The sequence below is a fragment of the Rhincodon typus genome, chromosome 3 (genome assembly GCF_021869965.1).
Source record: "Rhincodon typus isolate 14 chromosome 3, sRhiTyp1.1, whole genome shotgun sequence".
Taxonomy (NCBI): Eukaryota; Metazoa; Chordata; class Chondrichthyes; order Orectolobiformes; family Rhincodontidae; genus Rhincodon; species Rhincodon typus.
The window spans coordinates 105,280,225-105,301,332 of record NC_063334.1 but is presented as its reverse complement, the minus strand read 5'-3'; the positions used below and the strand labels follow the sequence as shown (position 1 = coordinate 105,301,332).

Sequence of the window (21,108 nt, the reverse complement as noted above, 5' to 3'; positions counted from 1 at the left end):
TGGTAGGAGTAATAGTAAAAAGGATTATTACTTAAATCGTAAAAAGTTGCAGCATGCTGCTATGCAGAGGGACCTGGGTGTCCTTGTGCATGAATCACAGAAGGTAGGTCTGCAGGTACAACAAGTAATTAGGAAGGCAAATGGAATTTTGTCCTTCATTGCTAAAGGGATTGAAATTAAAAGCAGAGAGGTTATGTTTCAGCTGTACAAGGTGCTGGTGAGGCCACACCTGGAGTACTGTGTGCAGTTTTGGTCTCCTTACTTGAGAAAGGATGTACTGGCACTGGAGGGGGTGCAAAGGAGGTTCACTAGGTTGATTCCGGAGTTGAGGGCGTTGGCTTATGAGGAGAGACTGAGTAGATTGGGATTATATTCATTGGAATTCAGAAGATTGAGGGGGGATCTTATAGAAACATAAAATTATGAAGGGAATAGATAAGATAGAAGTAGAGAGGATGTTTCCACTGGCAGGTGAAGCCAGGACAAGAGGGCATAGCCTCAAGATTAGAGGGAGCAGATTTAGGACTGAACTGAGAAGGAATTTCTTCACCCAGAGGATTGTTAATCTATGGAATTCCTTGCCCAGTGACGTAGTTGACACTACTTCAGTAAACGTTTTTAAAAAAAAGGTAGATTTTTTTTGGACAATAAAGGAATTAAGGGATACGGTGAGAAAGCAGGTAAGTGGATGTGAGTCCACGAAAAGATCAGCCATGATCTTATTGAATGGCGGAACAGGCTCGAAGGGCCAGACGGCCTACTCCTGCTCCTAGTTCTTATGTTCTTATATACCAGTACAATTGTCTACTTTAGCAGGTTGATGCCAGGTTGTAGCTCTAGCTTGGCTACTTGTATGGGTAGCACTGGAGCAAAGGTTTAACTTACACTGTCTCTCCTTTAAGTAAATGTGCTGAAATTTTATTCAAATTTATGTTCTTGTTATTTACATGGTCACCAAAGTTGGAAGGCAGAAATTCAGTATGAATAAATCAACCATGAATTAAAAACTGCACAAAGATGTTTTCATTCCTTTGGTGTAAAATTCTACCTGCTCATTTTGTGGCATAACTGTTGTATCTGGAACACTGTCCTTTAAACAAGTCCACTTACTGGAAGACATTTACTGTTAAACTGACAAATGAGCAGGTCAAATGTAACAACAGATTTCATTTACTCTGAAATGAGATGAATTATTGAGAGGATTACATTATCAGCACTTACAGGGGGCTCCTATGTTACAGTGGTAGTGCCACTACCTCGGAGTCAGGAGTCTCAGGTTCAAGTCCCACCTACTCCAGAGTTGAGTAATAACATCTCTGAACAGAGTGATAAGAAAATACTGAAATAACATGCACTTGACAAATGGTAGCACCCTCTGCTGCTAACCAAGAATATAACAATATACCCTAAAAGCATTTGCCTAAAAATATCTCAACAATAGTTTGTGTGCCTTTATAATTAGAACCTTGAATATGCAGTCAATTACCTTAAGTCAGAAAAAATTTTAGATGTTGGTTTATATGTATTATTTAATAAATTGGCACAGAATAATCCATAATTCAGAGGGGTTAGACTGATTATTAAAACAAATCAAGTAGCTCAGGTTTTTAAGACTGTGATGACCTTCAACTGGGATATCCATTTCTAGTTTAATGATACTGATTACAGTGATGAAGTTTTCAATGTCAAGCCTTATAAAAATCCATTTCCTGATTACTATTCTAACTTTTGGGTTTAACAATTACTGCTGAAAATAAAGACAATGACAAACATTCTTACAGTTAGCTCACGCATCTTAATGTAGGTAATCCAAATTGCGAATCATTACACAGAGATGGGTATATTTGATTTATAACTGAGTGGTGTTTTCATTCAAGGCACATGGAATTTCAGGAGAAGTAAATCTTAAAAATTGCAAGTTAATAGATAAAAATCAAACTATTTCTTCTCTACCGAACCTATTTCAAATTTAAAAAGTAGCGTTCATAATTTGCCTCTTCCATGTTTCCTAAAGTTCCATAAGCAGCAGAATCACACTGCTTTACTTGAGCATAAGTCAGAGTGGCGTGTCAGGTCACTATTCAATCATAGTAAGTGGAGGCTCCACAAATCCTAATCAGCTGATGTTGACTAACTGAATCACAGCATTAATCTTTCTGAGACCAGCTAACTTATCAGAGAGCTTATTACACCCTTTTAAAATTTTGGGAACTTTTGCTTTTCTGCTTTGGAGTTAGATAGAACACTCACCAAGTTTTCTCGTTCGATTCTCTCCTGCTCCCGCTGTCTGTTTAGAGTGCTGTGATAAACTCGAATTGAAGGCACGATTGCCTTCGCTGCAACAGTTGTTGGTTTTGCTGCTTTTCGCGTCAATTCTTGTAACAATCTGTGATTTTCACGATCAATTTGCCTTGCTTCTTCATTACTGAATGTGTAATTTTTCTTGTATTTCTTCTTCGGAAAATCGGCCACTATCTTTCGTAGCTCGCTCCTTTCCAAGTGCATCATAGCTGAAAGAAACACAGAACAGTTATTGCACAGACGGAGACTAGCCTGCTTGTTGAGCCCACGTGAACTCCTTGTAAGAACAATCCAGCTTAGCCTCGACTCCCTTACCATCCTTCTTTATCTGTGGTTTTGCAATTTCTTTCCCTTCAGATGCTTACTGGATTCCCTTGTGAAAGCCGTGACTGAATTTTCCTTCATCACATTCTCAGGTAGTGCACTCCATCTCCTAATCATTCACTGCATAACAAAATGCTTTACCTCATCTTTTGGTTCTTTTCCAATCATCTTAAATTTAAGTCATCTGGTTCTTGGCACCTTCGACCAATGTTTCTGTCTAGTTACTCTTGTCTAAATCTCTCAACCCTGTTTTCTCCATGAAGAACAACCCTAACTTTTCAATTATATTCATATAACCAAAGTCACTTCCCTATCCCTTGAAGAATACTCCAAACATTTTGCACTCTCTCTCATGCCTTCATATTCTTCTTAAAGTATGCTGCCAAGAATTAGACATAATACCAAGTATTTTATACAGATTAACCCCAATCTCCTTGGTATTGTATTTTATACCTTGGTTTATAAATCTCAGGACCCATTTGCCTTGTTAACTGCTTTCTCAACTTGCCCGGTCACCTTCAACACTTTGAGAATCAGTATCCCAAAGTCTCTTTACTCCTGTACCCACTTCAGAACTGTGTCTTTTATGTTGTGTTCCTTCATTCTTTCTGCCAAAATGAATCAAATCACCCTTTCCAACAGCCTGTGTCCTCTTGAGGTCTATCACTATCTTTTCACAGTTCATAATGCTTCTGAATTGTGCAATTTGCATTTTACATAATTTTGTTCTCCACTCCCAATTCATTAATACAGAGTCAAAGTCAGAGATATACAGTGCAGAAACAGACCTTTTGGTCCAACTCATCCATGCTGACCAAATATCCTAAATAAATCTAGTCCCATTTGCCAGCCTTAGCCCTGATCCCTGTAAACCTTTCCTATTCAAATACCCATCCAGATGCCTTTTGAATGTTGTAATTGTATCAGCCTTCACCACCTCCTCTGGCAGCTCATTCCATACACGCACCACACTGAAAAAAAGTTGCCCCTTAGATCTCTTTTGAACCTTTCTCCTCTCATCTTAAACCTATGCCCTCTGGTTTTGGACTTCCCCACCCCAGGGAAAAGACCTTGTCTCTTTACCCTATTCATACCCCTCATGATTTTATAAACTTCTATAAAGGTCACCCCTCAGCCTCCAATACTCCAGGGAAAACAGACCCAGCCTATTCAGCCTCTCCCTATATCTCAAACCCTCCAACCCTGGCAACATCCTCGTACATCTTTTCTGAACCCTTTCAAGTTTCACAACATCGTTCCTATAGCAGAGAGTCCAGGATTGCACACAGTACTTCAAAAGTGACCTAACCAATGTCTTGCACAGCTGGAACATGACCTCACAGCTCCTCTACTCAATGCACTGGCCAATGAAGGCAAGCATACCAAACGTGTTTTTCAATATACTGTGTACCTGCAACTCCACTTTCAAGGAACTATGAACCTGCACTCCAAGGTCTCTTTGTTCAACAACACTCCCCAGGCCCTTACCATTAAGTGTATAAGTCCTGCCCCGATTTGCCTTTTCAAAATGCAGCACCTCACGTTTATCTAAATTAAACTCCATCTGCCACTCCTCAGACCACTGGCCCATCTGATCAAGATCCCATTGTACTGTGAAGTAACCTTCCTTGCTGTCCACTGCACCTCCAATTTTGGTGTCATCTGCAAACATAGCAACCATACCTCATATGTTCACTCCTAATCATTTATATCAATGACAAAAAGCAGTGGACCCAGCACCAATCCTTGTGGCACACCGCTGGTCGCAGGCCTCCAGTCTGAAAAATCCTCCATCACCACCCTCCGTCTTCTACCTTCAAGCCAGTTCTGTATCCAAATAGCTAGTTCTCCCTGTATTCCAATGTGATCTAACCTTGCTAACCAGTCTACCATGAGAAACCTTGTCAAACACCTTACTGAAGTCCACATAGATCACGTCCACTGCTCTGCCCTCATCAATTCTCTTTGTTACTTCTTCAAAAAAAAAAATCAATCAAGTCAGCGAGACACGATTTCCCATGCATAGAGCCATGTTGACTATCCCTAAGTAATCCTTGCCTTCCCAAACACACATAAATCCTGTCCCTCAAGATTTCCTCCAACAACTTGCCACCACTGATGTCAGGTTCACCGGTCTATAGCTCTTTGGCTTTTTCTTACCACATTTCCTAAATAGAGGTACCATGTTAGCCAACCTCCAGCCTTCCAGTACCTCTCCTGTGGCTATCGACTTTACAAATTTCTCAGCAAGGGGCCCAGCAACCACTTTCCTCAGAACTCTGGGGGGGTGCAAGGTACATTTGATCAGCTCCTGGGGATTTATCCACCTTTATTTGTTTTAAGACGTCCAGCACCAGCCCCTCTGTACATGGACATTTTTCAAGATGTCGCTATTTATTTCCCTACGTTTTATATCTTCCATATCCTTCTCCACAGTAAACACTGATGCAAAATATTCATTTAGTATCTCCGCCATCTCCTGTGGTTCCACACATAGGGGGCATTGCTGATCTTTGAGGGGCCCTATTTGTTCCTAAGGTGATCATCCTTTTCTTAGTTCTCAGTTCCATCCAAATAACTCCCCTGGATGTAGTCCCAGGAATATCCTCCCCAAGTACAGCCTGATCAAAAACTCCACTCCTCCTCCTCTCCTGGCCCTCTTTCTATCCTTCCTATAGCATCTATACCCTGGAACATTAAGCTGCCAATCTTGTCCATCTATACACGTTTCTGTAATTGCTATAATATCCCAGTCTCATAGCCCATGTTCCCAACCATGCCCCGAGTTCATCTGCTGTACCTATTAGACCTCTAGTATTGAAATAAACGCAGTTTAATTTATGAGTCCTACCTCATTCTCTGCTTTGTTCCTGCCTCCCCTGATTGTTTGACTTACTCCTTTTCCCAATTGTACCAGTATCAGACTGATCGCTTTCCTCACGATCTCCCTGGATCTACCCTACAACCTCCAACCTTACCAGTTTAAATCCTTGAGCAGCTCTAGCAAATCTCCCTGCCAGTATGTTAGTCCCCTTCCAATTCAGGTACAGTCTGTCCTTCTTATACAGGTCACTTCTACCACAAAAGAGATTCCAACGATACAAAAACAGGAATCCTTTTCCCCTGCACCAGCTTCTCAGCCATGCATTCATCTGCTCGATCATCATATTCCTAACCTCACTGGCTCATAGCACTAGGAGTAATCTAGATATTACTACCCTCAAGGACCTCCTGTTAAATTCCTGCCTAACTTCCCATATTCTCCCCTCAGGATCTCATGCTTTTCTCTTCCTGTGCCATTAGTTCCAATATGTACAATGACCTCCTGCTGGTCTCTCTCCCCTTTCAGAATATTCTGCACCTTCTCCAAGATATTCTTGATCCCGGCACCAGGAAAGCAACACACCATTCTGGTTTCTCGCCGTCTGTGCCTCTGACTAAAGAGTTGCCTATCACAATCTATCATTTGGAACCTGACGTACCCCTCATTACATTAGAACCAGTCTCGGCACCAGAAACCTGGCTGTTCACGTTACATTCCCAAGAGTCCATCACCCCCTACATTTTCCAAAACAGTATACTTGTTTGAGATGGGGATAGCCACATGAGACTCCTGCACAACCTGCCTCCCTTTCCTGGCAGTAACCCATCTACCTGATTGTATCTGCAATTTTCCTCCCTTCCTGCAACTGCCATCCATCAAACCCCAGCTTCTGTGAATTCCTCATTGCTTTTAACTGTCTCTCCATGTGATCAGATAGGATTTGCAACCAAGTACATCTCCTGCAGACAATCATCAGTAACACGGAAACTCTCACTAATCTTCCACATCCGATAAGAACTGCACATCACTCTACTAAAGGCCATCTTTGCACCTTAATCTGCAGAGCCAGAAAATAGCACAGCCTTACTGCTTTAAAAAACACTGCTCCATTCTAACTTAGTACCTATGCTTTATATTTTTAAAGTTTAATCAAGAGACATATCTCAATAAAACATATAAAAGGAAAAAAAAACCCATTGTACTCACTAGAGCAGCTCTACAAGATAAACAGTAAGTTTACACTTTAAAAAGCAACTTAGCTGCTCCCCTGCGACCTCACCCACATAGGTTTCTCCAAGATCAGCACTGAATTTTGCTGTTTGTTCTTTTTTCTTAGATGAACTCTAATGTCCAGAGATACTCGAAATCAAACAGAAGAGGCAGTAGCTTTGCACATTCACTGCTGGGTCAGCACTTCCCATGTGGTCAGGGAGTGGACTGAGTCCTCAGCCTTTCCCCAAGTTGAAGAAGCAACTGTTTACCATTACCCTGTCTTTTACTACTCTGCCAACTTTGTATCCATGCTGCTACTGTCTCTTTATTCCATGGGCTGATGGGTTTGTCTTTGAGGAAAGATTGACCAGGCTGGGCCTAAACACATTAGAGTTTAGACGAATGACAGGATTATCGTATTGAAACATGAAATTCTGAGGGGGTTTAACAGGTCAGATACGGAGAGAAAATTCCCCCTGTGGGGAAAGTTAGAACGAGGAGACATAAATGACAGACTCTTTATTTTGAAACTGAGATGAGAAGGAATTTCTTCTCAGAGGTGCATTAGCACTTAGAATTCTCCTCCCCAGTGAGCATTGAAGGCTGGGTCATTAATTATATTCAAAGCTGAGCTGGACAGATTTTGATAGATGAGGGTTATTTGTGGGATGGTGGAAAAAGACAGAAGGAGAGTAAGGCTACGCTCAGGTCAGCCATGACCTTGTTGAATAGACTGGTGAATGATCCATTCCTGGTCCTATTTTATTATGTAGCACCTTATCAAATTTCAGGAGACAATTTACAGCACGGTAACTGTATTATCTAGTAACCTTTTCTGTTAGCTCATCAAAAACTCTAATCAAGTTAGTCAAAAAGTGTGCTATCAACAAATCTCTGCTGGCTTTCATTAATCTATGCTTGACCACTGAGGTCAACCTGAGTTTTAGTTGCCAAGTGTGTCCTGGCACTACCTTTGAATAAGGTTAAAACATTTGCAATTTTGGAGTGCTCTCACATCACCAACGCTGTATCTAAGGAAGATTGAAAAATTTTGGCCAGTGTCACCACAATTTCCACCCTTGTTCCCCCTCATCTCGGTATACTCAGATGCAGCTAAGCCCACAATGATAAGTTATCTACTTTTAAGTATAGCCAGCTTTTCTAATACAATCTCATTTAGAAATTTTAAGTGACTACATTATCTCAGCTGTCCCGTCCTACATTATGTTTTTGATTATACCTTCGTCCTTGGTGAAGATAGATGCACAATACTGGTTTCTTCCCTCAGCCAATCACTCTGCCATGCCTTGATTCCATATTTGGGCAACAAATAGGCCCCACCCTGCATTACTGCCCTTTTCTGAGGTAAACGTTGATACAGCACATCTAAATTCCCCTTTATGTTAGTTTCCATCTTGTCTCATACTCTCTTGCTGCCTTTCAATTTCTTTTTTCACCTTCCCTCTGATCATTCTGCCTAATTTTCTTGTAGTATCAACTGGACATCTGTCGTAGGCACCCTTTTTCTGCTTCTTTATCCCCTACTTCCTTTGTTATCCAAGGCAGTGAACTGGGGTGAACTTCCCTACATTTCCTCCTCTTAGAGCAAACATCAAATGCATGTGAACCATCTCCTCTTTGAAGGCAACCCCATACTTCCATTACCATTTTGCCTGCCATACTGAAGATACAAATTTACTGACTACAGAATTTTTTTTTTCTCATCTCACTGAAAATTGCACTAATCCCAATCAAGCATTTTAACTCTAGATTGTATCTGTTTTTCTCCCCCCATAAGTAAACTAGACCTTATTTTACTAGGATCAATGTTCCTTAAGCTTTTCCATACTGACACAGGATCCACTTGACCTACCTCATTCTCCAGAACCAGATCAAGCAAGGCTTAGTTCTTCACTGGGCCAAAAAGAATATTTTCCTGAACATATTTCAGAAACTCTTTATACTATTACTATCCTAATCTATATGTGGATAATTTAAATTCTCTATCATCACTACTTGATAATTCTTGCAATGCCAATAACTGTCAATTTGCTCATCTTTTCTACAAATTGTTATTCTACAGAACACATCCAGCAATGTAATAGCAACTCTGCTGTTTCTTAACTCTGTCCATGACTCCCAATGACATCCTCTCTCTCGCTCTCTCTCTCTCTCATTGGAACATTCTCCTCAAATCCATACTCCTACTCCTCCACCTCTCTTTTGTGAAATATCATAGCTAATAATTAGTACTCAGTCCTCCCTTCTTTCCCCCCAGCAAGATTCCAGTTATCACCACAACATAGACACCTGACAATATCCACATTTGTCGTTCACCAACCCATTAAAACTTCCGTTTGTGCACAAGCTGTGAATCTAATTTACATTTTAATTGTATTCTCACTTGATTTGGCCCCATCTAAAATTTAATATTTAGTTCCTTCATGCTCTCTGGCTCTTCCAGTTCTTTGCACATTTTTACCTCCTTCCCAATTCTGGTTCCCATGTTGCGTGCCAAATTAAATTTAAAGGCTCCTCAATAGCAGAAACAATCAACTTGCAAAGACAACTTGAGGTGCATCGCCATCCAGCCTATGTAATTTTTATTTTCTAAGACTCAGTCCTCAGTCCCAAAGTCCCTAGAATCTAATGCACTCCCTCACTAGCTTGCATTTAACCCTAAGTGCATGGAGTTGTAGGAATCCAAACACACACTGACCAGTGAAGATACATCAGGACATACTAGACATCTTGCCACTTTCTGCATCTGTAATCATTTGACTGTCAGTCAGGTTCACAATGTGACTCGGTTACACTTGCTAGAAATTGCATACGTTCATTCATAAAGACCGATCCACTGCATGTTATGTCCAGGCATTGCACCTTTTTCAAATTCAACTAAAACATAGGGGGAACAGTAGTTCAATAATGCACACTTCTTGCAATACCTCAACCAATGAGAATCAAGCTGTCAACCAATTCTCATGTGTACACATTGCATACTTCAGACAGCAACATTTTTGTCTCTGGGGGTCCTGGCACATGCAAGTAAAACATGTCAACAGTATGCTGCTTTATTCATCAATAAAACATAGGTATTGAAGTTTAATTGTGACACTAGTGATGAACCTATCGTCACCAAAATTTACTGCAATGATGGACAGATGAAAATTGAAAATGACTCACTTAAAACCACCCAACCAATAAGGACAATTCGATTCTAAACCAACAAATTTTCCTGTATATCATTTTAACAAGGTATCACATCACAGCTGCATAGGTGGTGACAATGATGGGAATAATTTAAGACAGTACATTAACATCACAAACAACATATTGTCAGGCATTCTGTCCCTTATAAGGCATTGATAGTAATTACTAAGGTCAAAACAGCAAGTAACAGCACAGCTAAAGTGTTTCCTCCATTTAAAACTGGGTGTTTCTTGGGAGAAATGTCTTCAAAAGGTTGGGAATCATTGAAATCCTCTATCCCAGAAGACTGCAGATGCACCATCATTGAATACATTTAAAACCAAGAGAGATTTTTTTTTGTCTCAGGGAATCAAGGAATATAGGAAGTGACAAAAACGGATTTGAATCCCAGCATCACCATAAGTAATGGTTGTTCAGGTTGCTGAGCCGTCTTTTCCTGTTTCTATTTCTTTTGCTCTTATGTTCTATCAGGTCAAATATGCACAGACAACACAGAAACACAGAAAATGGGACAAGGTCATTTGACCTTTTGAGCCTCCTCCGCATTCAGTATGATCATGGCTGGCCCGCCATCTCAATGCCACACATCCATATCCTTTCCATACCCCTTGGCAGCTTTAGCTTCAAGAAATCAATTTCTTTCAATACATTCAGTGACCTGGCATCCTCAACCTTAAGTGGAGAGAACTCCATTAGTACACCAACCTCAGTGAAGAAATCTCTCATCTCAAACATAAATGCCCTGGAATATATCCTGAGACTTACCGCTAAGTTCTGGATGCTGCCCGACCCACCTGGAAAACCAAAGTGCCATCCATCACTGCATCCAGATTGCCCAGCTCTGTCAGAGGTTTATTCAATCAGAACCCCTCTCATTCTTCTAAACTTCAGTGACTACAGGCACAGGAGACCCAATTCATCCTCACCTGACAATTCTGACAACCTAGAAACCAGTTTGGTGAACCTTTACTCCTTCAATGGTCAAGTATAAATTTTCTTAGGTAAAGACACCAAAACTGCACACTGTACTCCAAGTGTGGCCAAACTAAAGTCTTGTATAGCTGCAGTAAGATTTCCTCACTCCTGTCCTCACATTTGCTGCATGTGCATACTTGTTTCCAGTGATCAGTGTACAAAGCACATGACCAAAAAAAAAACACCTCAATCTATGATAGTATTATTAAAACTATTTTTCCAGCCAAATGAGCATCACATTTACCTACGTAGTATTGCATCTGCCACATATCAGGCTCATCTCTGCCATTCCTGACTGTGCCCTACAAGCTGATGGGTTCTCCATACACCGCATGGACTGCACGATGTCCTCGGGCAAGGCAAAGTGTGGTGGGGTATGCTTCCTGACCAACGCTTCCTGGTGCTCGGATGTAGTGACCTTGACAAGCCACTGCTCCCTGAACCTAGAATACCTTATAGCAAAATGCTGTCCGTACTACCTACCACGAGTGTTCACATCTGCATGGGGTGGTATGTAGACTGCTGTCAGGATGGCGGAGGTGAAGAATGCCCTCGGAGAGATTTACACCGCCACAAACGGTCTAGAGACAAAATTCCCCAAGGCCGTCATTCATTGTGGCTGGTGACCTCAACCTAGCCAACCTCAAGCAGGTGATGCTAAGATACCACCAACACATCTGCTGCCCCAGAGGACTGAACATTCTGGACCACTGCTACACAATCAACGATGCATACTGCTGAATTCCCCTGCCCACACTTCAGAAAATCCAACCATAGCACTGTGTTCCTCCTCCCAGCTTACAAGCAGAAGCTGAGACGGGAGAATCCTTCATGAAATGAAGCATAGTGCTGGTCTGAAGCAGCGGACAACCACCTCCAGGATTGCTTGGACTCGGTAGACTGGACTGTGTTTGGCAGAAAACTTAGACGAGTATGCCACCACTGTTACTGAATTCATTAGCAAATGCGTGGAGGACTGTGTATCAAAGAAGTTCAATCCCCAACTGTAAACCTTGGATGTACCAGGAAATCCTGAAGGCCAGATGTACAGCATTTAAATCGGGTGACCCGGACCAATACAACAATCCAGATATGACCTCCGCAAAGCCATCAGGGAGGCCAAGAGGCAGTACCGGACCAAGTTAGACACCCAAGGCCTACCAAACAGACTCCCGCAGTCTATGGCAAGGCCTAAATCACATAAAGGGATACAAAATGAAACAGTGTAAGATAGTGGACAATGACACATCCCATCCTGACACGCTCAATGCTTTCTATGCTCAGTTTGAGTAGAATACCACTGGCGTGGTGATGCCTGCCCCGACAGCCCCAGACACACTTGTTTGCTCTGTCTCTACTTCAGAAGTTAGATCAGTCTTCCTGGGAGTCGACCCAAAGAAAGTGACGGGCCTGGACGGTGTTCCCGGCCGAGCACTCAGATCCTGTGCGGACCAACTGGCAGAGGCATTTGCTGACATCTTCAACCTCTCCCTCCTACAAGTTAAAGTCCCCACTTGCTTCGAGAAGACCATCATCATCCCCATACCCAAGAAAACACATGCAGAGTGCCTTAATGACTATTGCCCAATAGCTCCAACTTCAATAATCATGAAGTGCTTCAAGGGGCTGGTTGTGGCCCACATCAACTTCAGTCTCCCAACCCGCCTTGATCCCCTACAATTGGCCTACCGACAGAACAGGTACACAGAGGATGCCATATCCCTAGCCCTGCATTCATCCCTGGAACATCTGGACTTCAAAGACACCTACATCAGACTCCTGCTCGTTGACTACAGCTCAGTACCATTATCCCCTCCAGACTGATATCAAAACTGCATGACCTTGGTCTCGGCTCTGCCCTCTGCAAATGGATTCTGAGTTTTCTGACCAACAGGCCGCAATCAGTTGAGGATGGGTAACTGCACCTCCTCCACAGTAATACTCAACACTGGAACCCTCCCCTCAAGGATGTGTCCTCAGCCCCCTACTATACTCCCTGGACACCTACAAACGTGTTGCCAAATTCCAAATGAACACCATCTACAAGCTTGCTTATGACACCACAGTAGTGGGATGGATATCTAACCACAACGAGTCAAAATACAAAAGGGAGATAGAGGGCTTGGTGACATGGTGCAATGAAAACAATCCGTCCCCTAATATCAGAAAAACTAAAGAACTGATCATCAACTTCAGAAAGAAAGGAGAACAAAGCCCCATCTACATCAACAGTGAGGTTGAGAGCGTGAAGAGCATCAAGTTCCCTGGAGTGACGATAACCAACGACCTGTTCTGGACTTCCCACGTAAATGCGACAGTCAAGAAGGCACAACAACACCTCTTCTTCCTCAGGCAGCTCAGGAAATTTGGCACGTTTCATAAGGTCCCTCACCAAATTCTACAGATGTACCATTGAGAGCATATTGTCCGGGTGCATAACCGCCTCAAATGGCAACTGCTCTGCCCAGGACCGTGAGAAACTACAAAAGGTGGTGTGCACAGCCCAGATCATCACAGAAATCAACCTTCCATCCATGGACTCTATTTACACAGTTGGCAGTTGCGGAAAAACGGCCAACATCAAAGACCCATCATCACACGTGGGAAGGCAATGCCCTAGTGGTATTAATCACTGGACTGTTAATCCTGAGCCCTGTATAACATTTTGCGTACGTGGGTTCAAATCCTGCCACAGCAGATGCTGGGATAACAAGGTGAAAATTTTCTGAAGAAGGGTCCAGACCCAAAACGTCAGCTTTCCTGCTCCTCTGATGCTGCCTGGCCTGCTGTGTTCATCCAGCTCTACACCTTGTTATCTCAGGCTCCAGCATCGGCAGTTCCTACTATCTCACGGCAGATGGTGAAATTTGAATTGAATTAAAAAAAAAAAATCTGGAATTAAGAATCTAATGATGACCATGAATCCTTTGCCGATTGTTGGGAAAGACCCATCTGGTTCACTAATGTCTTTTAGGGAAGGAAACTGCCATCCTTACCTGGTCAGGCCTACGTGTGTCTCTAGACCCACAGCAATGTGGGTGACTCTGAACTGCCCTCTGGGCAATTAGGGATGGACAATAAATGCTGCGTAGCCAGTGACGTTGTCCTCCCATTAACAAATAAAGAAAAAAAAACACACACCCTGGTAATGACCTCTTACAACCTCTTCTGTCAGGCAGAAGATACAGAAGTCTGAATGTATGAAGAAGCAGGTTCAGGAATAGCCTCCTTCTGGCCATTATCAGACTGTTGAATGGACTCCAGCCTCAAATAATATAACCTACAATGTAAACTGTATGCCTCAAAGTCTTTTTGGTCTGTACGTCCTTTGCTTGCTACGATCTGCCTGTACTGCTCGTAAACAAAGCTTTTCATTGATTTCTATTGTCACGTGTGTCAAAATACAATCATATCCGCCCCCTCACTCAGCTTGTTTAAAGTGTCTTGAAGCTCTTTACATCTGCTTCATCATTCTCAATCCTACCTGGCTTTGCATTGACAATTAACTTGGAAACATAAAAAAAAAAATGTATACACTGGAGACCTAAGACAAATAAAAATAGAAATTTCTGGTTGAATCTCAGCATGCCTGGCTGGATCCATGGAGAGAAAGTAGCATTAACATTTAGAGTCCAGTGACCCTTCTTCGGAAGGTTCCAAAGAGTCATTGGACTCGAAACACTCATGCTATTACCTCTTCATGGATGCTGCCAAACATGTGGAGTTTCTCCAGCAATTTCTGTTTTATTCTGTTTTGTTAATATCATTTTGATACCCTCATCCAAACTGTGATGTTATCTGGTTTATTACCCAACTGTTATATTACAAAAATCATTAAATTTTCATGAGTGATGAGGTACAGTTGATTGGAACATCAGGTTTCTCTGCAATACAGATCAAGGACCTGGAAAGTGTAAGGTTCTAGTCACAGAGCCATATAGCATGGAAACAGAGTCTTCTGTCCAACTGACCGTGTTCCCAATTTAAACTAGTCCCACCTATCTGTGCTTGGCTCTTATCCCTCCAAACATTCCCTATTCATTAACTTATCCAAATGTTTTTTTACACATTTGGACTCCACCACTTTCTCTGACAGTTCATTCCATACGCTTTGTCAAAAAGTAGCCCCTCATGTCTTTTTCAAAATCTTTCTCCTCTCACCTTAAAAATATTCTCTAGTTTTGAACAACCCCACCCTAGGGAACAGACCCTTGTCATTCATCTAGAACTTCATCTTTTGCAAAGCAAAATCCATCACCGCATCATTTCATATTGCCTAATATGGTCTTACAAGGCTCAATGTCAAATTTTGCTTTACAATATCCCTGACAAGAATCTTAGGATCTTTGATTAAAGATGCTATATAAATACTACTTGTTGCTGTTATAGCAACAGATTAACTGAGTGACCAACAGGGTGGAAAACAATATAACTGGGGAAATGTGACATTATCTACTTTGGGTAGTAAGGACAATAAAACAGAAATATCCTTTATAATGGTGATAAACTATTTGGTGTTGGTGTTTGAATAAGTTCGGTTGTCTTTGCACAAGAAACAAAATGTTAGCTTGTCTTTACTGCAAGGAGTTGGAGTATAAAAGTAAGGAAGTTGTACTGCAATTGTATAGGCAAGACCACACCTGCTGCACTCTGCACTCAAAGAAAGACATTCTTGTCTTAACAGAGGCTCTCTAGACTTATTCTGATACAAAACTTTCTCCTTTTCATTCCTAACCCTAACTGCCCACCTACACTCACCTTTACTGGCTCCATCCCCGCTTCTTCGACCTGTCTGTTTCCTCTCCACCTATCTTCTCCTCACCTCCCCCTCTCTCCCTATTTATTTCAGAACCCCCTTCCCCTCCCCCATTTCTGATGAAGGGTCCAGGCCCGAAACGTCAGCCTTTCTGCTCCTATGATACAGTAGAACACCCTTATTTTGCCTGGAATTTCAAAGTAGTAAGAGGCAATCTTCTTGAAATGTAAAAATGGTATAAACAGAGGAGTTCATGAGAGGCCATTTCCCTCAGTTGGCTGTCTACAACTAGTGGACAAAGTACTGGGGTAAGGTAAGCAATATTGGACTGAAATGAGAGATTTTCTTTCACTTAAAAGGATGATGAATTCTTGGAATTCTTTACCACCAAAGGACTGTCATTGTTCAGTATAGTGAAAGTTGAGATAGAAATTTGGGCTCTAGCGATTCAAGGAATACAAAGATTTGACAGGAATTGAGGTCAAATATCAGCCATGGTATTATACTCTAAACTGGTCATTACAGAACAGAACACAGCCATCTGAATGAATTGAATAAGAACTAGTCTTCATCTTACAGAAAGAAACATTTAAGTTTCACCTTTCAGCAGCTGGTTTAGGTCAGTGGCATCATTGACGATCTTCTGGCCATGTCTTTGATCAAACTTCTTGAGCTCCAAAGAATCTGACTTTGAAGATCGATTACTGTTCTTGGCTTCCTTCTGTTGCCTCTGCCTTCGGAACTTTTGCCCCCCTTGATCCGTTTCCCTATCAAAGTTTATTGCGTCCAGACTGCTGTAGACTTCCTGGCTAATGTTTTCTTGTTTAATGCTGCTTTTTTTCCTGCGGGATTTAGGTTTTGATTGCTTACATCGGCGAACGGTATGAACAGGACTGCTATCTGGGCTAGAGAGAGCAGTCACATCAGTTACTGTACCCTCGGCGTCTTCATCCTGGTTCTTGCCCTGGCAGGAATCCTTGAGATGCCCTTTTCTTGTTTTTGAGGAAGGTTTGGATTTGCGCAGGGTCGCAGAAACACATAGCGACTGCTCTCCCGACGAAGATGAGGAAGAGCCAGCCGATTTGGAGTCGCCCACGTCTGGATCCGAATCGACAGCTTCATTGGACCTGGTCTGTGAACTCTGATTCCCAGCCAGGCTCCTGTGGGAACCGGGTCGAGCTTTAGTGTCCTCTTTTTCTTCATCCTCAACTTTTCTCTCGTCCGCTGAGCTGTTGGGAGAGCCCTCGGTTTTCAGTACGGTCTTGTTAGTGCCCTTGTCACTGGCTGAAGACGAGGAGGGGGATGAAGAGGTGTCTCGGGAGTATGGGGCCGGGGAGTCTGGGGGCGAGGGGGAGGCGGACGTGGAGGCTGGGGCTGACGAAGCGGTGCTACCCCTCTCTTCCTCAGCGGGGTCCGTCTCCTCGGCGGTGACCACCACCGCTGCTGCTCCTTCTCCTCCTAGGCCGTGCTCGCCCGACCTCCTGCGGCTCCATCCCTCTTCAGCCGCCACCGCCGACGCGCTGCCCCGGTAGGGCTCCTTCCCGGAGTAGGGGGGCCGTGTCGAGTGGCCGAGGCTGCTGCTCCCCGCCGCCTGCTGCCCCCGCTCGCCGTCGCTGTCAAAGAAGGAGTGATCCACCTCCTCGTCCAGGTTCGTGTCGCTATCCATGGGCGGCCACTGGCTCAGTGCCGCTACCTCGGGCTTCACTGCTGCAGCCTCCTTTCAAAGGCCTCACAATCTGACACCGTCATTTACCCCCTGACCCCGTCATTTACCCTCTGACCCCGTCACTCACACTCTAACCCCGGGCCTAGCCTCCCCGCTTGATCTTCCTCCACCTCCCGCTCTGTGTCTTTTTCAGATTATTTCAATTAATGGCCGCTTCGGTTTCTTAGGAACGGCGCTAACAACGCTCACTTCCTCTTCCTCCGTGCGCCGCCCTCAGTCTTCCCCCGACATCCGTGCGCGGTGACAAACAGTTCCGCGTGTACGGCGCGCTGTAGTCGGGGACTGATCGGAGGTGGAATTACATCAGAATTTCTCTGGAATACGAAAAGAGCAACACACTAAACCTTAGATTGTTTGCAAAATGACCATTTTTGTCACTTCTCTTTTCCTACGTGCCCATACTCCTGGAAATTGACGGCAGTGCCCGGTTAATTTGCCAGCTCTGGTTCGATCCAGTCTGTAAATTGCATTGAGATGACAAGGTGTAGAGCTGGATGAACACAGCAGGCCAAGCAGCATCCAAGGAGCAGGAAGGCTGACGTTTCGGGCCTAGACCCTTCTTCAGAAAATCTGAAGATCTTCTCTTTGTGAATATTCTCTTTGTGATAAATCAATTATACCTCTAGCTTTCATCAGAGATGGACACTAACGTGTAATCATTAAAAATAAACTTTAATGACTGAACAAATTAAGAGCAAAAACAATATGGGAGCAGAAACAGGCCATTCAGCCCATCGAGTGTGCTCCACCAATGAATGAGACAATGGCTGATTTGGCATTTGTCAACTCCACTTTCCTACCTTTTCTCTTCATTCTCTTACGGATTAAAAAACTGTCTATCTCAGCCTTGAATACATTTAATGACTCAGCCTCAACAGCCTTCTATGGTAAAGAATTCCACAGATTTACTACCTCTGAGAATAAATTCCTCCTCATATCTGTCTTAAATGGATGATTCCTCCTCTGAAATTATGCCCTCTGTTCCTACACATTCCTACAAGAGAAATCACTTTTTGCATCTGTCTGGTCAAGCTACCTAAGAATCTTGTATGTTTCAATAAGGTCCCGTCTCATTCTTCCAAATTCCAATGACTGCAAGCCCAACCTACTCAACCTCTCCTCATTAGATAAACCCTCCATACTTAGTATCATCCTTGTGAACATTCTGTGGATTGCCTAAAATGGGTGTATATCTTTCCTTAGGTGAAGGGTCTAAAACTGTTAGAAATATAGAAAATAGGAACAGGAGTAGCCCATTCAACTCCTTGAGCCAGCACTTCCATTCAACACGATCATGCCTGATTACCTAAATCAGTAACCTGTTCCTGCAAATCCCCTATATCCTTTCATTCCTTTGGCCCCAAGTGCTTTATCCAACTCCTTGAAATCATACAATGTTTGGCCTCGACTACTTTCTGTGGAGCAAATTCCACAAACTCACTACTCTCTGAGTGACAAAATTTCTCCTCATCTTAGCCCTAAATGGTTTAGCCGATATCCTTAGGCTGTGACCCCTGGTTCTGGACTCCCCTGCCATCAGGAACATCCTTCTCTCATCTAAATAAAAACCGAAAGAGCTGCAGATGCTGGAAATCAGAAACGAAAACAGAAATTGTTGGAAAAGCACAACAGGTTTGGCAGCATCTGCGGAGAGAAAACAGACTTAATGTTTCAGGTCCAGGGACCCTTCCTGAAAACTTCTTGCACCTACCCTGTCTAGTCCTGTTAGAATATTATAAATCTGTACGAGATCTCCACACTCCCAACTCATTCTCCAGAATGCCAGTGAATATAAATTAACCGATATGTCAGTCGTGCCCTCCAAGGAATCAGTCTGCACTCGCTCTACAGCAAAAAAATCCCTCCTTAGTTAAGGAGACCAAAGTTGCACACAATATTCCAAGCATGGTCTCACCTGTATAATTGCAGCAATTGTTCCTATACTTGAATCCTCTCTGTGTGAAGGCCAGCACACCATTGGGATTTTTTATTGCTTGCTGCATGCTTATTTTCAGCGACTAGTGTTCAAGGACACCCAAATCTCATTCAACAGTCCCCTCTCTCGATTTATGATAATCTGCCTTTCTATGTTTGCTACCACACATTTTACCACATTATTCTTTAGAAGGCAGTTGAATAAACAATCTGATGGTTGTCAGTAACCCTGAAAAGAAACACATCTGCCACAAAGGGCTGACAAGAAACAAGACTAACCAGATAAATACTGTGGCTGCATAATATGCTATGTAGAATTCTGTTTGGTTAGCCAACTTCCATCTGGTTGCATCCAGGGTGAATACTGACAGTGACATTCACTCCTTAGGTGGCTCTTCTAACCTGCAAATGAAAGAGACACTAATCATCAGGAAGGAAAGTTTCCTAAAGACCACTCTACTTAAGGGCAATCAAGGATATGAGAGGAAAGCATCATTTCAAGAGGATTAAAGCATTCATTTTCTGCTGAAATGAGTGTTGGTGTTTCTGGATATCATGCATTAGAGGATAAGGAGCACGTCCCAACCAGAGCTTCACTGGCATCTGGAAGAAATGCCTTCTACCTCTACAGTTTGGTGACAGAAATGTGAGTTTGGGACGACCACAGTAAAGTTGCTAGAGTTTGTCCTTCAAAATTTGAATGATCATTTTGAACACTAAAAATATCTTTGTCACAGGTTTCTGAACAAAAATACAAAGTAGATTCATTATCATGGATGCTTGTGCATCACAAAAATAGAAGGAATATAAATTTCTTCCTTTTCTTTGGGGGTTTAATGTTTACATTTATAGATCAAGGTTTGTGACTGTAGGAAATAAACACAAAAATAAATTCCAGGCTGTAAAGAGAAAGGAAGTCTCATAAGCTTTTATTTCATTATGAATGATTAATCCTAACTTGAAGTTTCATATTTATCTTTAACTTTCTGCTTAAGGTGAAGCTCCAACGTCCACAAATGAGTGCAGTAAGAACCAAGGCCATGGATTGGTGGCCCAGCTGTACAGGAGGGCAAGAAGAGTGAAAAGGTGGTATCGATATGGAATTTTTTAGTAATAGAGAATACGTTGGTATTTCTGCAGCTGCTAACCTGCCCTAAAGATAGTGTGTTACCTCCTTGGTGCTCGGGTCAAAGATCTCACAGAATAGCTACAGGACGTTCTTCTGGGGAGGGCAAACAACCAGACATTATTGTCTGTATTGGACTTAGGTGGGAATGGGGATAAGGTCCTGCAATCAGAATTTGGGGATGTGGCTAGAAAATTAGCAAGTAGAATCCCTAAAGTAGGAACTTGCAAATTACCCCCAGTGCCACATGCAAGTGAGTAACAAATAGGAAGATGAGACAAATGAATGTGTAGCTGGAAAGATGGTGGAGGAAGGACGGCTTTAGATTCCTGGGATGCTGGGACTGGCTCTGGGACGCACACAAGCTGAACAAGTTGCATCTCAGCTTGAGTTCCTTGGAGTGTGTTTTGCTATTGCTATTGGGAAGGGTTTAAAGCTAAATCAACAGGGAACCAGGAGAGAATATTAGAAAGTAATAGCAGGGTGTATAAAATGCTGGAGGAGACAGATAGCACTAAAATAGAGTATAGTAAGTTAAGAGGTTGATTTGGAGTAAGGGAGAAAACAATGAAGTCTATATTAGGTCAGCACTGAGTGTTCAATGTTCCTAGTTACAAAATGTTGTGAAAAGATAGGAGGAAAAAGGAGGGGAACCTTGTAATACTTGAGAAATATTGTAATTCAGAGCGTTCAAGGACAGAATCGATTTTGATAGA

General features: G+C 42.7%; 1 protein-coding gene across 1 annotated transcript in view; it reads right to left on the bottom strand.

The window, feature by feature from the left end:
* cfap97 (cilia and flagella associated protein 97) overlaps positions 1–17,557 on the bottom strand; it is a 37,020-nt gene extending 19,463 nt beyond the window's left edge. Inside the window, exons 1-2 of the mRNA XM_048594707.1 lie at positions 16,206–17,557; positions 2,251–2,510 (exon numbers count right to left, since the gene is read on the bottom strand). Of these exons, the coding sequence (XP_048450664.1) occupies positions 2,251–2,510; positions 16,206–17,271 (1,326 nt within the window). The 5' untranslated portion in view covers positions 17,272–17,557. The remainder of the gene's footprint in view (positions 1–2,250; positions 2,511–16,205) is intronic.
* Positions 17,558–21,108: the final 3,551 nt, after the last annotated feature.